Source organism: Mustela erminea, chromosome 13 (genome assembly GCF_009829155.1).
Source record: "Mustela erminea isolate mMusErm1 chromosome 13, mMusErm1.Pri, whole genome shotgun sequence".
In the NCBI taxonomy this organism is placed as follows: domain Eukaryota; kingdom Metazoa; phylum Chordata; class Mammalia; order Carnivora; family Mustelidae; genus Mustela; species Mustela erminea.
In genome coordinates this window covers 91339380-91354755 of record NC_045626.1, presented here as the reverse complement: position 1 = coordinate 91354755, position 15376 = coordinate 91339380, and the positions used below count along the sequence as shown (strand labels likewise).

The window sequence follows — 15376 nt, the reverse complement described above, 5'->3', positions numbered from 1 at the left end:
CAGAGGTGTCCGCCTGCTGAATGCGGGTGGCAGGGGGCACTCTCCCCTCCTCCAGGGAAGCCACACCTAATCCACACGTGCGTGCCTGTGGCAGAGACAGCTGGTCGATGCCGCTGCGGCTCCCAGGTGCACGGGAGACCCCACACAGCAGGCTCGCAGTGCCCAGCAGAAGCTTCCCACGGGAGCGCTGCAGCCTGCCCGCCACGCACAGAACCCCAGCCTCCGATCCACGAGCCTGCTCCGCCTGGAGCTTCTGATAATGGGCTTCCCACCCTTGCCGCGGACCCATAGCTGCCCAGGCCCACCATCGAGCAAGCGGGAGACCGGATGGCTGAGACAGGAAGAATGTCACAGCTGTCACTGGGCACCTGGGCACGCAGACAGTGAATCCTACAGCTGCCCTGTGGGGGGCACCACTGTTCTCACTTGCAGAAGGAGAGACTACACAGCCAGGAGGGGCAGCACTGGGCTTCCATCTGCCACAAGCACGCATTGAGCACCACTGTGTACCAAGCTCAGAGTGCATGCCGCAGGCGGGAAGCAGGCGAATGCACAGGTGAATGAACAAGGTGGCTAGCTCCTGCTTGGACGAGGCTGAGACAGGAGCCAGTAGGGCCGCGGGGCAGACGGCCTATTGAGGACCAGGATTCGGGTGGTCGGTCTCAATCGGCCTCCGATGAGGGTCCTCTGGGTCCCTCCAGCACTTATCCCCAAGTGCTGCTGGTTCCTCTGCTAACCCAGGCCACACACCCTCTCCTTCTTGATTCCCAGAGCTCCCACCTTTGTCTCGCCCAGTTTCTCCCTGCCCCCCACCCCAGTGTATCAGGGCCACCTTCAGTCCAGTCTCCATGGGCAGGACATCACCCCAGCTCACTCCCTCCATGGCCCCTGTCCTGGATGAGACCCATATTCCTTCCCTCGGCCCTGCATCTCTGCCTCACCGACTGGTGGCCCTGTCAGAGGGCCCATGCAGGAGAGCAGGACCCTCCCAGTGACTTGGGGGATGGGTGCAGGTCACAAGAGTGTGGGAGTCCCTGGAAACAAAAGCCATGAGGCACCGCAGGGAGCAGGCACGGCCTCCATCCCTGTGGGACAGGAAGGTCAAGGAGGGGAGGGAGCAGAGCCAGCAGATGCCACTGGGTCAGGGAACACGGGGACCCAGGTGAGGCCGGGAGCACCCGGCCGACAGCACCGCAGCATCGTACCAATGCCTGTCCCTCATCACGGGCCCGGCTGGGAGGCCAGTTGCCAAGGGAACCTAAGGCTGAGCAGAGTGAAGGACAAGTGAGGTGCCCCGGGTGGCGCACACACACACACACACGCGGCCCTTCGTGGCTGCTGACCCACGTGGCTTTCTCTGCCTCCGCCGCTCACCCTGGCTCTTTCCCAATGCCCAGTCTCCAGGCTCTCGTGAGCCAACATCCCCTCAGCCATGCTCTCTGACCCCAGCTTAGCCATACCCCCTCGCTCGGCTGTGGACAGCAGGAGCCCAAGGCTCCCTGGGCCTCCAGGGTTTGGGGACAGTCCCTTGGCCTCACCAGGTGTAGCTCTGAGGGAACACGCGGCCAGCCTCTGCCTGCATGAAGCCTGGGCTGTAGGCACATGGCGTGCTCCAAGGATGAGATCAAGGCCACAGGCCTGAGGACAGGCAGAAACGAGCTCTCTGGCTGGGTGAGGGGCACAGATTGGCACCCACGGGCCTGCATTGGGGGGGAATCTCCCCCACACTCCCACCCCCTGCACAGAGACGTGGCTCCTATGTCTTTAAGAAGACCTCTAACTTGTCATGGTCAGGCCAGCTACCTCGTTAAAGGAGTGAGCTGGGGCGGAGCGCTGAACCCAGTCACCCCTTCACCCAGGCCCCCAGCCCCTGGGGCCCCCAGCCCCGGGGCACACAGGTGCCCAGGTGCCTGAACAGGCACCACTGAAACCCTTAAACAGCAGGAAATTCCATTCAAGGAAGTGTTAACACAGGGTTGTGGGGAGTGCCATGGAGTGGAAGAAGCAGTCCAGGCAGGAATCACAACAGGGCCTCTCCCTGGGCAGGAGGGTGCGGCCCGCGGTCCCTGGGAAAACCTGGACCAGGGGCTGGAGGTGACACAGCCACTGCCGGGAAAGCTGCCAGCAGCACAGTGAGGGAAGCAGGTGTCTGGCCTTACCCTCTCCCCAGTCTCCTGTTGCAACCCCAGCGGACCAGGACCCTGTTGCAGCCCCAGCGGACCAGGACCCTGGCTGGCAGAGTCAGCCTCCCGGGGTGCAGACCCCAGCAGGGGGAGGGGTGGGCCTGACAGCAAAGGCCCAGCCCCAACACACTTGGGGTCAAGCGTGTTGCACTCGCCCCCGGGCAGCCACACTGTGGGGGACAGGAAGCCCCCAGCCCTGCCCCTGAGGCCGGGGCTGGGAGGCGGGAGCTGTGTAGTCCCTGGCTTTACATGGCAGCAAGGGTCCTGTCAACACTGCTGTGACGCACGTATGTTGTGCTGGGGGAGGCACGGACAGGGAAGACATGGGCCTGCCCCGCAGCCACCACTCGCCGTAGGAGCTGGGCTGCTGCAGGCCCCACACTCGGTAGCTGTGAGCATCTGTGCCCATTTGGAGCTGCACAGTGCCTCTGAGCAATGCCGCCTGGGGACACACTCACAGACACGGGCCTTTCCTGTCTGCCGGGGCCCGGGGGCTGCAGACACCTGACCGCCTACCAGTGGAGGCAGGAGCCATCAGCGGCCTCGTGCTCGGGTTAAACAAATGAGGCAGGCCTGTGGGCTGAGTGGATGGCAACACACAGTGAACCCACGAGGATCCCGCAGAACAGCCTGTCTCCCCCTCAACCCAGCAGCCCAGAGCCTCCTGCCTTGACCCCAAACCAAGCCCTTGGCCTCCTGTCCCTCACAGCCAGCCCTCCCGGATGGAGACACGCCTGCTCCCCCAACCCCAGCGTCCCCACCTCCAGCCTGAGCAGCAATGGCTCCTGAGACTGGCGGGTGGTCAGTGTCCCTCTGCGGGGCAGCCTAGCCCCCAACAGCAGCACAGCACAGCACAGCGTTCTTCCAGAAGTTCAGTAAAGGAGGCACCGTCTCTAGGACCATAGGGCCTGGCCCATGGAAAAGGTGAGCACCCAGCAGCACCCAGCCGGCGGCTGCCCCAGCAGTGTGGTTTTCCTCCTTGATGTTCCTATCCCACGTCCAGGGCCTGTTTCCACACATCCCGGGTGAACAAAGCAGGCTCCCTGTGTGGCTGGGTGCTGAGGGGAGAGATGGAGCTGTAGCCAGTGGCCCAGTGCCCCAGAGAGGCAGCAAGGCCACCAGGGGGAAGGGCCCTGGGAGTCCCGAAGAGAGACAGGCAGGAGGGGGATGGGAGGGGCGGGGAGGGAGCCGCGCGGGAGCACCATCAGCAAGAAGACAGGTCTCCCAGGGCCCAGGACTCCACCATCCCTCAAAAGGATGAATGCAAAGGGGTCAGGGAGTGCGGGAGGCCCAGTCCTGACTCAGGCCTGCCACACCCCAGCCTAGTCCGGCTCTTTGGGGACGTCACCCAACTCCTCGGGCTGGCTGCTCAGCCCCCAGGTGAGACTTGCTCATTTGGATGTCACTGCCACCTTAGTTAGGCTGGGTGCTTGGGCTCAGTTCTTGGGGCTGGGTGCTCCGAGCTCAGTACTCCAGGAAAGTCACAGGTGGGGAGGCCGAAGCTCAGGGCAGGCACTTGCAGAAGGCCACACAGTTCGTCAGGAGAGGGACCCTGAGCATCTGCTGGCCAGGGGGCAGAGTGGGGCCACTGCTGAGTGCACCCCAGCTATGGGGACAGGACTGCACACAGTAGGTTCTCATCAGAAACTGCGTGAGGAAGTGACAGGCACAAGGGAGACCGCCTGAGCAAACCTGCTTCCCCATGGCGAATGGAGCGGGCGCATCTCCACGCAGGCTGGTCCGGGCAGTCAGGGACACGCCCAGCAGGACCACAGAGGTAGCTCCCAGGGGGCATTGGAGCAGCCCCAGCCACGCCCTGCAGTTAAGCTCCCGCACTGTAGCTCCCCACACGCACCCCACCGCCCAGAGCCCGCCAAGCAGCTTCAGGATGCCGCACCAGGTGCACCGTGGGCCCAGGGTGCTCGAGGGGACCCTGAGGGATGGGGGTGCTGCAGAGGCGAGACTCCCAGCACACACGTGCACACACGCCCTGCAGCGCTGGCCTCAGGAGGCGTGGTGTGCCCCCGAGGTGCCCTTCCCTCCCCGCCCTGCGGCTAGATTTAGAAATGCCCAGAAAAGCCTGGAGTTTGCTTCGGGACATGGGCTCCTCTGAGTCACAGACCACAGACTCCAAGGCCTCTGGGGAGGCTTCTTACATAAATTCATGAGGCCGGCTGCGAGCCTGCACACATCATATCCAAGTGGAACTCCGGTTTCAGAGAGAAATACTTGTCTTCCGCTTTTCGCAAAGCCCTGCATAGGGGTATGTCATTTTCCCACCCCAGGAAAGAGCCAGAAAGACTTTTCTGTCCTCCTAGGAGCGGAACAGCAGTGCCCCTGTGAGGAAGGGGGCAGGGGGACGGGGCGGGGGGGGGGCAGTGCGAAGTGTGGGGAGCATAGCGGGAGGTGCAGGGACTGTGGTCAAGTGCAGCCCCCGCCCTGGCCTGCTGGGGGCAGCAGCTGCTTGGTCACGACGCCCCAGGTAGCCCAACTTTTTTTTTTTTAAGAAAAACAAAATTCAAAATTTCCGATAATTTCTTTTTTTAAATATTGATAGCCGAGCTAAAGGAATTGTGCCAACTGGCCAGCCTCCGGACCGGGTTCTGTGGCTCTGTCTTCCTAAGCGGTAACTTGGCCCTGACCCCCGCCCGAGTCTGCCCTGGGGAAGGTTAGGAGCTTCCGGGGACTGGCTTTCCCAGGTGCACCTGTCCTGGCACAGTGCTCCCACTGCCCCCTCCCTAGAACAGATGCCCCTCCTGGGCCGCTCCCAAGGGACCCGCTGGAGGAGCCAAGCCGGGGCGAGAGGGCCTGCAGGAGGCGAGCAGGGGAGCAGCGGCACGGGGAGGCAGCGCACAGAGTGGGGTCTGGCTTCCACCAGCACATGGGCCGCTCTCACCATTGTACAACCAGACTGCCGCCCTGGAGTGTGAACCTGGGGTGGGGTCCCAGAAGCAGGTGGGACTGACTCGTCTCTATGGCTTCTGTCACATCAGCCCTCACCCCTCCAAGTCCTCGTGGTTCCAATTCACCTTCCTAGGAATCCTGTCTCTGAGTCGGTCACTGGGGCCACGGTGGTGGCTCCCACAGGGGCTGCGGTGATCCGAGCCCCACCCCTTCCTGGGTCTGGCTGGGCCAGCCCACCGCAGCAGCCGCCCCTGCGGACCCCGTTTCCCAGTCCCCAGTGCCTCTGTGGGCCAGTTCTGAGAAACAACAGTCCCAGCGCCAGCCTCCTGTCCTGGTCCCCAGTTCCCCGGGAACAGGCCGTGCGAGTCAGCCTCACTCCTTGTGCAGCCGCATGTGGCATCCTGGTGTCCAGAGAGAGGCCTTCCTGGCCTCCCTAAGCCCTAACCCTTGTTCACACACAGTTCACACCGCACACCCTCACATGGCCTCTGCCGGGCACCAGCCCCAGGCCAGTGGCAAGGAGAAGCAGGGCAGCCGGAGGCGCTCTCAAAGCCGCCGTGCCGGAGAGCAGAGGTTACAAACTGCCTCTTCGAGCTGTTACTTTTACTATTTAGTTCCACACAGCTGCACGCACAGGGGCCCAGCTCACCAGCCGGGGCTTCAGTCCAGAGTCTCCCGGCCCGTGAAAGGCCCAGTAAGGTATCTTGGTACATTTCTCCCGATCACACACCGTGACATGACCTCACATAGGGGACCTTACATAGGGGACCTCACATGGCTTCATAAATATGAGGTGTATGGGGACGCCTGGCGGGCTCAGTCAGTTGAGCGTCTGTCTCTTGATTTCAGCTGAGGTCACCGTCTCAGGGTCATGGGATCGAGCCCCGTGTCAGGCTCCACACTCAGCACAGAGCCTGCCTGACAGTTTCTTCTCCCTCTGCCCCTCCCTGCACTTGGTCTCTCTCTAAAATAAATAGAATCTAAAAACAAAACAAAAAAAACCAAGATGTTTGTTCGCTGCTCTGCAACCTATCCTTTCCCCATGACAAAGCCTTGGTGATGCCTCCAGGTCGCCTGCACCATTACAATCCACTCCAACAGCCGCACGTTGGCTCTTGATGGAACATTCTATTAACACAGAGGCGGGGAGGTGCGATGTCCTCCCTGCTGTGGAGGCACCAGAGCCCACGCACTCTGTGGCGTTAGGCCCATTTAACACTTCCATTTTCTGTTACGTCCACGACAAACCAGGCTGGAAATAGTGTTTTACTTATTATCTTGCTTACCGATTTTTGGAATTCCACGATGCAGATCCTCGTGGGTGTACCGACAAGTCATGGTCTGCCTTTCTGGACGTATAGGGACACCACACTGTCTTGACCACGGGAACTTCACGGGGACCCACTCTGTGCCATGCAAAGTCTCTCCTACCCTGTTTCCTAACTTTCTTGACTACGCTCAGAATATTCTGTTCCAAAATTAACCTGAAGATAATTTTAAGGAGATGGTTCCTAACAGAAGAGTAAGGACCACTATTGCCAGCCAGCCACAGCTGGGGTGACCGGTGCTCTGGGTCAAGGGGGCCCCACAAACCAGCTCGTAGGCGACCCCGTGGGGTCGGCACTCCGTGGGAGGGATTTGGGCCTGTTTCCCACTCGAGGAGCACAAAGCGTGTTGTTCCCCACCCTGGGGTTGTGGCTGGCCAATCCCCTCACTCTTGACCAACGGATGGGGACCCCATATCATAGTCCCTCCCACAGAGAAGAGTGAGCAGAGCAAGGCCAGGGACATCCCTCCATGACCCACCCCAGCCACCCCAGGCACCATGGAGAGGGGTTCCACGGAAGCCCTGCTGGGGCGCAGGCCAGGGCAGACCAGCAGAGGGAAGGCGGGTGTGGCCATGAGCTCCGGGGAGAGACCCCAGACCATGACGCCCCCTCCCAGAGGCCCTCGGGAAGATGGAGAAAAGCCATCCTGCTGTTCTCACTAAATGAGCCGAGCCACAGATCGGCATCTGCTGGCGATAACGCCGTCACTGTTGAAACGTTCCTCAGAATGCTCATTTTTAGCATGGGTAATTTTGAATCATTTTCAAATCAACCTTTCCTGGCAATGAGCAGATACGATTTGCTCCCACGAAGTCACCCACAGACTGTCCGAATCTGGTGTCACCTACACCGAGTGCTGACAGATTTGTATCCTAAATGCTCTGTGATGGGTTTTTTTAGCTCCCTGGACTGAGCTGCCTCCCTTCCTCCCCGTCCTGCCAACATCCCAAACCCAACTTCCTGCCCACACCCACCACCCAGCAGCCCCTTCCACATCACAGAGGCCCACAGCATGGACCTCGCTCTCTGCGTGCCAAGGACCCAGAGGAGCCGTCTGGAGGCTGGGCCCCAGCCCCAGCTTTAGGATCTGGAGAGCAGAGCAAAACCTGGGGCTCCCCTGCCCCGGGTGACCTTGGGCAAATCCCCTGAAATGGTAGGACGGCTGTCCTGCCCACACCAGCACTCACACGCGGTCTGCTCCTCTGTGTCATGACAGCCTCTCTGCCCCTGACATTTGGGTCTGAAGCCCCGGCTTTGAGCCCTGGCACTTTTCCCGAGAGCCCCCCACCCCCCCGGCCCCTTGCTGCCATGTGCCCCTGCTCCTTCCTCCCCGGACCGTGAGGCTGCAGCCTCCTCCTGGCAGTCGCTCACCCGCACCCGTCTCAGGGAGACCCTGTGGGCTGGGCCCTGCCTCACACCACCCTCTTGGCTTCCAGGGGGCCCTCGCCATGCACGACAGAAGGTGCTCTCAAGTGCAGAGTGCCGGCATTCCCTCTCAGGGGATGCGTCTGCTGCTTCGCTCCCAAGGCCCAGACCAGTGCCTTAAAGGCCTTGGGTGGTCCTCTCAAACCCAATTCTTCACTGTCGGATGGATGGATGACCCCAGCCCGTCCCCCTCTCTGGGCCTTGCTGTCTCCACTCAGCCACCGCAGCCTCAGATTGTCCCCGCCCTACTGGCACATTCATTCTGCAGGTGGCAGCCTGCTGTGTTTCCCGCTGGGACAGCTGAGGTGGGTCGGTGACTCCCACGTGGTGCCCAGAGGACACGATGGAGGCACATGGGCCGAAGCCCTGGCAGGACAGGCAGAGACGGACACAGGCCTCACGGTGGCGGGGCCGCCACTCCCGCAGCCCGACAAAGGTCTGTGCAGAGCATGACAAGAAGGGATGAGCAGAGCCTGGGAACGAGTAGGATTTCGGAGGGCGCCCCACGCAGCCCAGGTAACTGAGGGCCTCTCCACTTCCAGCCACTCTGGAACCTTCTACTTCACCCCCCCCTTCCGATGTGCCCACAGCACTGGCCCTGGCACTGGCCCACCACCTGACCTCCCTGCAGCTAACGGTACAAAGCCACAGCACACACCCCGACTTGGGCAGCACCAGGCAGAAGAGTTGGGGGACAGGAGAGAAGGGGGTGACAGAGGGCCCGGGGCCGAGAGCCAGATGGGAAGGGGTACCTGGCATCTGAGGGGCAGCTGCTGCCCACACGTCACTCTCACTGGGACTGCCTGGGGGTCGCAGCTGCTGAACACAGATGTTCCCCCCAGGACACAAGGCAAGCTGAGGGCTCACGCCCCTCAAGCCCGAGACAGCACCACGCGTCCGAAGCTCCGCATGCTCTCACTTGAAAGCCTCCTGACCTGCAGGAGCCCAGTTCCACTCTATTCCCGTCGGCGACCCCGAGTGATGGGCCCTGGGTCGTCGGCACACCCTCATCCCCTGGAGCTTAACCGCAGAGTGAAGAGACGCCCACCCCGGCTCCGACCTGTGCATAGTGCTGGCGTGTCTGCGCGGGGAGCGGGAGGGGCCACGGTCTGCCCCCACACCCCCATCCTTCTGGGGGTCTTGGAACTCCCCTCTGCAGTCTCTACAAGTAATTCACAGTCCAGACACAAAACCCATGGCACACATGGCACAGGAAGGAGCCTGTTCGCTGCCTCCCCCGGGGACACCCCAAGCCCAGGCCCGCCTGCAGCAGCTGCTCCTGCTGCCCCTTGGCCTGTGGCACTCTCCCCTGCCTGTCCCCGGTCGCACCAGCAAAAGGCTTCTCCTTCCTCGCTGCACCTGCCACATCACTCCCTTCAATGGTCCTTCACCTGCTGCTGCTTGGAACAACACTGTGTTTGCTAAGCTGTAGCCTGTCTTTCCCACTGGGATATCAACTCCTCAAAACCAAACGTCACGGGCGCCTGGGTGGCTCAGTGGGTTGGGCTGCTGCCTTCGGCTCAGGTCATGATCTCAGGGTCCTAGGATCGAGCCCCGCATCGAGCTCTCTGCTCGGCAGGGAGCCTGCTTCCTCCTCTCTCTCTGCCTGCCTCTCTGCCTGCTTGTGATCTCTCTCTGTCAAATAAATAATATAAAATAAAATCTTTAAAAAAAAAAAAAAAAACACGTCACTGCTTTTCTTGTTTCCAGCTGACCGCCCAGGCTAGGTGCCGAAAAGTACTCGTTGAGCGGCGGAGGAGGAGAAATTGATGCTTGTGTGATGACCCTGGGGGCCACTAGGAGTCGCGCCCCACCAGCCCCATAGTCCTGCATGTGTCAGGGGCTCAGGTGCCCTGGACCTTGGGACCCAGGGCAGGGGTCTGTCTGGAAACAGACGGGCCCCGTGGGGTCGATGCGCCAAGGGAGGGACATAGTGGAGCCCGTCGGGACAGCAGAGGGCTTGTGACCTCCAGACCCCAGGTCATTTCCATGCACAACATGGGGGCTCAGGGCACCTGCCCCTGTGACTCAGGAGGTGGGGGGTGCACGGCTCTGTGGAAGGGGAAAGCCTCTGGCTCCCTGCTCTGTACAGCCCAGCATCACCAAACCCACAGATCTCTAAGAGGAGTCAGAAACTCAGAGTTATAAAAAAGATTTTTCAATTTCTAAACACAGTTTGGGATGAAGTGGGATGTGTCTGTACAGGTGCTTCGCTTTCCAGGGACCTTCAGAGACCCCTGGGCTGACCCCTCTCTCTTTCCCAACCTCCTGAATTTAGCACAGAATTTCATGTTCCACTGGGGTCTAGAAGCCAATCAAGTCATTCCCATGCAGGGCCCAGGGACTGATCATAGTTGAGAAGGGGCATTGGCATTTTTCAAGAGTACTTTTTCGAGTGCCTGGGTGGCTCAGTGGGTTAAAGCCTCTGCCTTCAGCTCAGGTCATGATCTCAGGGTCCTGGGATCGAGCCCCGCATCGGGCTCTCTGCTCAGCGGGGATCCTGCTCCCCCCACCTCTGCCTGCCTCTCTGCCTACTTGTGATCTCTGTCTGTAAAATAAATTAATAAAATCTTTAAAATAAAATAAAGTAAAGTAAAGAGTACTTTTTTTTTCTCTTCCAAGCTTGCCTTAAACCAATGAAACAAACATCTAGCTCTCAGGGCGACCGCACAGCTGCCAGCTTGATACTCTGGCACAGAGAAACCCAGGCAGGAGCGCCTCCTCCACCCTTAGCCCCAGGCTCCAGGGAAGGCCATGGCCCCATCGGAGAAGAGGACAGACACCCCCCCTGGTGTGCGGGGCTCTCCCCCCGCCGACTCCCCCAAAGCACAGAGGCTCCACAGCCCTGGGACTGAAAGCAGAGGACGCTGGCACACCTGCCTTGGGCACGTAGACCCTTGGGAAGTACCGAGGCTCCGCACAGGGCTGCCACAGGGAACTTGAGGCAAAGGTTTTGGTTTTGATTTGGTTTTTTACTAAAAGTGTAGGACGTCACAAATGTCACGCATCACAGGGTCTCCCCGATGAGTGGGACCACCCGTGTGCCCCGCCCACACCCTGAGGTCAGAAGGACACGCTGTCAGGGCTCGGGGACCCGGTGCAGCTCTTACCTCCATCGGCACCACCTGCATCAGGATGGCGAAGTTGGTGAGGTGAGTGCAGCGGCAGACGGAGTAGCTGAGGTTCCCCTCGGCGAGCTCACAGCCCTGGTTGGACCAGATGCCTTCTCCAGAGCTGGGGACACAGGAGAGAGAGGCAGCAGGCTGAGAGCTCAGACGTGCTGGTGCCCGCTAGAAGGACCGTGGGTACCCGCCCTCGACCCACAGCCCGGGAGAAGACACGTGCTCATCCTACGACGCACCAGCCCCACTTCTGGAGAGCTCTGAGCAGCACGCCCGGGGACGTGCCTGGGGACATGCCCGGGGACACGCCTTGGGGGGGCCCTCACCCAGGGCAGGCAACACCACGAAAGCAGCCCAGGGCCCGCCACAGGGTGCACACAGACGTGAGAAAATGCGGCACGTCCATCGCAGACGTGTATCCGCGTGGGGGGAAGCGAGCGCTCGCACCTCACGCCCGGGGCGCAGTCGGGCAGGACACGTGTGCATGAAGCAGAGCGGGACGGCGTGTGCTCCACCGCCGTGGCCCCAAGCGACACGCGTGGTTCCGAGGACACCCCGACCGGCCACCTCCCATGAGAGGGGCTGAGACCGAGCTGTCAAAGGGGTCTTTGCTTTCTTACAACATTTCACTTTTTTACAGAAGTGATTTAGGCCTTGTGTTACGTCGTGGCGTCGCCGCCTGGCCGGAAGTGGCTGCCGGCAAACGGGCTCAGGTGTTCACTGTGGTTTCCTCCTACGCTAAGAACATCAGGGATCATCATTTGCTTCCGTGTCTCTCTGTCTTCTCAAACTCCCAAGATGTTTCCAAGACTCTTTCCAGAAACGACACCTTTGAGTTATCAGCAAAGACAGACGTTCATTTCAACCGAAGGCTGGGCCCTCGGGGAAAGCTTTTATGAAGATAAGCTCATGCAAGGGCAGTGGTCTCTCTCTGTGGACGCAGCCCATGAGGGATGTGGCTGGCGGCACTCGTTTCGGCCCCCGAGGTGGGCGAGTCCCTGCGGCGACGACGAGGTGTGACTGCGTTCTGGTCGAGGCCTGGCTGCTGTGGAAGCCGAGGGGGGAGCGGGGAAGGGACAGTCAGCCACGCTGGCTGCCGGGCTCCACGCAGCTCCTCTGTCTGTCTCCCCAACGCAGACGCCACACTTCCTTCCACTGGACACCAACCTGAAGCCAGCGGGCACTGGACCACACGAGCCCGGTCACAGGGATGAAGGGCGCATCTCTCCGTACACACACGGCAATTAGGAATTACAAACCAGGAAGGTCACATCTTCCCAGATGGAACCACAAAGGTGTGGTGACACACGCACTCGCCAGGGCAGCTGAGCCCCAGGTGGCACCGCCTCCCGTGGGGGAAGGACCCACTTCCCTGGGGCAAGCCTGTCCATGAAGGCTCTGCCACGTGAGCCAGGCCAGGCAACACCGAAGAACCTAAGACTCACACGACCCTGTGACCTAGAAGTCCGCGTCGGAGCAGAAGCTGCCCACTCGCACATGAGACTAAAGTGTGGGATGAACACGATCAAATCCGACACAGCAGCTGAGGCAGTGTGGGCCGAGTACAGCACTGAGTGTGGCGGGATGGGACGAGGAGCACGGATCTGAACAAGACCACGGATTTTTGTTGAACGTAATTATAACTCACATTGAAGTTATTGAAAAAACACCTCAAGCCGTCCGTGCTGTGGCCTCCAGAAGGGCATGGAGAGGGGTCAGGAAGGAAAGACGGTCCATGGGACACTTGCTCGTACTTTCTAGAAGAGTAACGCGCCAATGTATTCCCTGTACCACTTCCTAAAGTCTAAAGTGAGCCAGCATTCTCAGTGCAGTGAGGACATCTTTGAGAAAATAAAGAACATTTTCTGAGACAAACAGAAACTGGCAGCAGACTTGCGCTGAGGTTCAAGGAATATGCTGGACAGAAATTTCAATCTGCTGACAGAGCAGCTGGAGTGGATGAGCTGTCTTATTTTCAGTGTCTCTAAAGGGCAACTGATTGAAGCAAAAACTCCAGCAAGGCGTCATGTGCTTCCGGCGTCTGCATGGTCCAGGGAGCGACCAGAGCGGGACACGGCCCGACGCTGCTGTGATGTCGCAGACCACATGCTGAGTGGTGTCCTATCACTGGAGCCAGATGCAAGGAACCAGAGACACATATACTGGGAACCCTGGGACAGCCGCTACGGAAGATCACAGGGCAGCTTAGAGGTCAGTCATGGCAATAAAGCAGCGTTGTGACATATGTCTTGACTCCAAGTGATGTAAGAAAAGAGAACAGAGGAGACAAAAAAGAGATGAGGAAATTTGAAAATAGGCAGTAAGACGGCAGCTTTCTGCCCAAACACATCTGTAAGCACATTAAATGCCAATTGTCAAAACCCACCAGTCAAGAACAGAAACGCTCCAAAGGGATCAAAAAGCAAGATGCCACCACACGTAACCTAGAAGAGACTCACTTTAAGCACAAAGGTGATACATAAAGAGGTTGAAATGTAAGATAGGGACAGACACAGCATCCAAGCACGGAGTAAGGGAGCCAGAAGGGCTGTTGTCAAAGGTAGGCCAGGTGGGACTCAGAACGACCAATATTCCCACCAGGACAGGGACACGGAGCAGTAAGGGTCAGTTTCTAAGAACACGGAATGATCCTAACTAGAAAGGCTACTAAAAGCACACCCAAACCTGGAGAAATCTCAGTGGAGAAACAGATCCCTCACGACACGGAGACGCTGCCACCCTCTCCCGTGAACCAGTGGGACCAGCGGCCAGAAAGTTGTAAAGTCACAGAAAGCCCGACAACCTTTATCAACATGACCTCGCCGGATGTATCAGACCCCGCCAGGAGCGACAGTCTTGGAGGAAGCAGGGCGTTCACCAGGACTGAACACAAGCTGCGTCATCACACAAGATCTTAGAAACTTAAAAGAACTGAATTTTTTAAAAAACTGAACGTTTTCCTTCCTGTCTTCTTGTCAACAGAAATCGATCACCAGTCAGGAGCGGAGAGATCTCTGGAAAATCCCCAAGCAGTCAGACTAACTGATGCATTTCAAAGCAGCACGAGGCTTGAAGAGGAAGCTATGGAAAAGGCTAGAGAACATTTCATGAAAATGAGGGCCACGTGCCGACACTGCGGGACTCAGCCCAGTCAGCATCCGCAGGAGACGTGCGGCCCGAAATGCCTGCATCAGAAACCGTCGGGGCGGGGGGGTGGGCGCCTGGGTGGCTCAGTGGGTTAAAGCCTCTGCCTTCGGCTCAGGTCATGATCTCAGGGTCCTGGGATCAAGCCCTGCATTGGGCTCTCGGCAGGGAGCCTGCTTCCCCCCACCCCTCGCCTGCCTCTCTGCCTACTTGTGATCTGTCAAATAAATAAATAAATTAATTAAATCTTTAAAAAAAAAAAAAAAGGAAGAAGAAAAGAAACTGTCAGGCCTCCGCCACCGCGGCCCGCGCCCTCAGCAAACGGCGCCCCGGATAAGCAGATGTGAGTAACTGAGGGACAGAGAGATTAAACCAGTCTGTGGAGAACAGAAATGCAGGGGAGAAAAACCAACGAAGCCAGAAGCCGTCTCTTTGAGAAAGACAGTGAGGCTGACAAACGTCCAGTACGAGGGACTGCGGAGGGAGAGAGGGACACAGCTGGCAGATACCCAACGTGGAAGGGGCGCGCACACAGGCCCCCCACAGGAGCGTGGGCGCGGGGCCCCCACTGTGCTCGTGCTTTAACCACACTGCAGACAAATCCTCCGAAAACTCAACTGTCCAAACTCACAAAGAGGTAGATGGCCTGAGTAGTTCTGTGTCAACCAAAGACACTCCATGGTGGCCAGAGGCTAGCCAACCACAAAACCAGGCTCAGGCGGCCTCAGTGGTGAGTCCGAACGAACGCGTGGGGAAAAAACAGATGCATTCTGTAGAAACTGTCTGACCCGTACCTTTCACGAGGGGACGGCTGCCCTGGTACAAAAACCAAAGACGTGACAAGACAAGAAAACTGCAGACCAGTGTTCTCTGTGAACACAGATGTGACGTCACCGCCTGCAGCGAGTGACGCTCAGATCACCTTGAGCAAGTGGGCTCTCCGGGACGGCAGAGCCGGTGCACACTCAGCCACACTGCCACCACCCAGATGTGTCCCCGGACCAGAGGGGCCGCCGCAGAACGCCACCCGGCAGTGAACCGTAGCAGGGAGCCGTCAGCACAGGCAACAACGCAGGGTTGTCACGCTCCATGACTCCATGAAGTCAGACACGACACACACGGTGGCTCCGTCCATGCAGCACGCTTGCAGACGTGGAACCGTGTGGGTGGAAGACATGTCTGTGGCTGGAGTCCACAGACTCCACAAGAGCTGGAGTCCGAGGAGTGGTGGGGAGTAGGCCCGGGGATCTGGTGGGGTTGGGCACTGGCC

The 15376-nt window shown here is 59.3% G+C and overlaps 1 protein-coding gene across 3 annotated transcripts in view; it reads right to left on the bottom strand.

Annotated features, from left to right (window-relative positions):
• The window catches only part of ADGRD1 (adhesion G protein-coupled receptor D1), a 123565-nt gene that overhangs the window by 27883 nt on the left and 80306 nt on the right, over positions 1-15376 (bottom strand). For all 3 annotated transcript variants that reach the window (XM_032309835.1, XM_032309836.1, XM_032309837.1), the window contains one exon: positions 10951-11074. In XM_032309835.1, coding sequence (XP_032165726.1) covers positions 10951-11074 — 124 coding nt within the window. The remainder of the gene's footprint in view (positions 1-10950; positions 11075-15376) is intronic.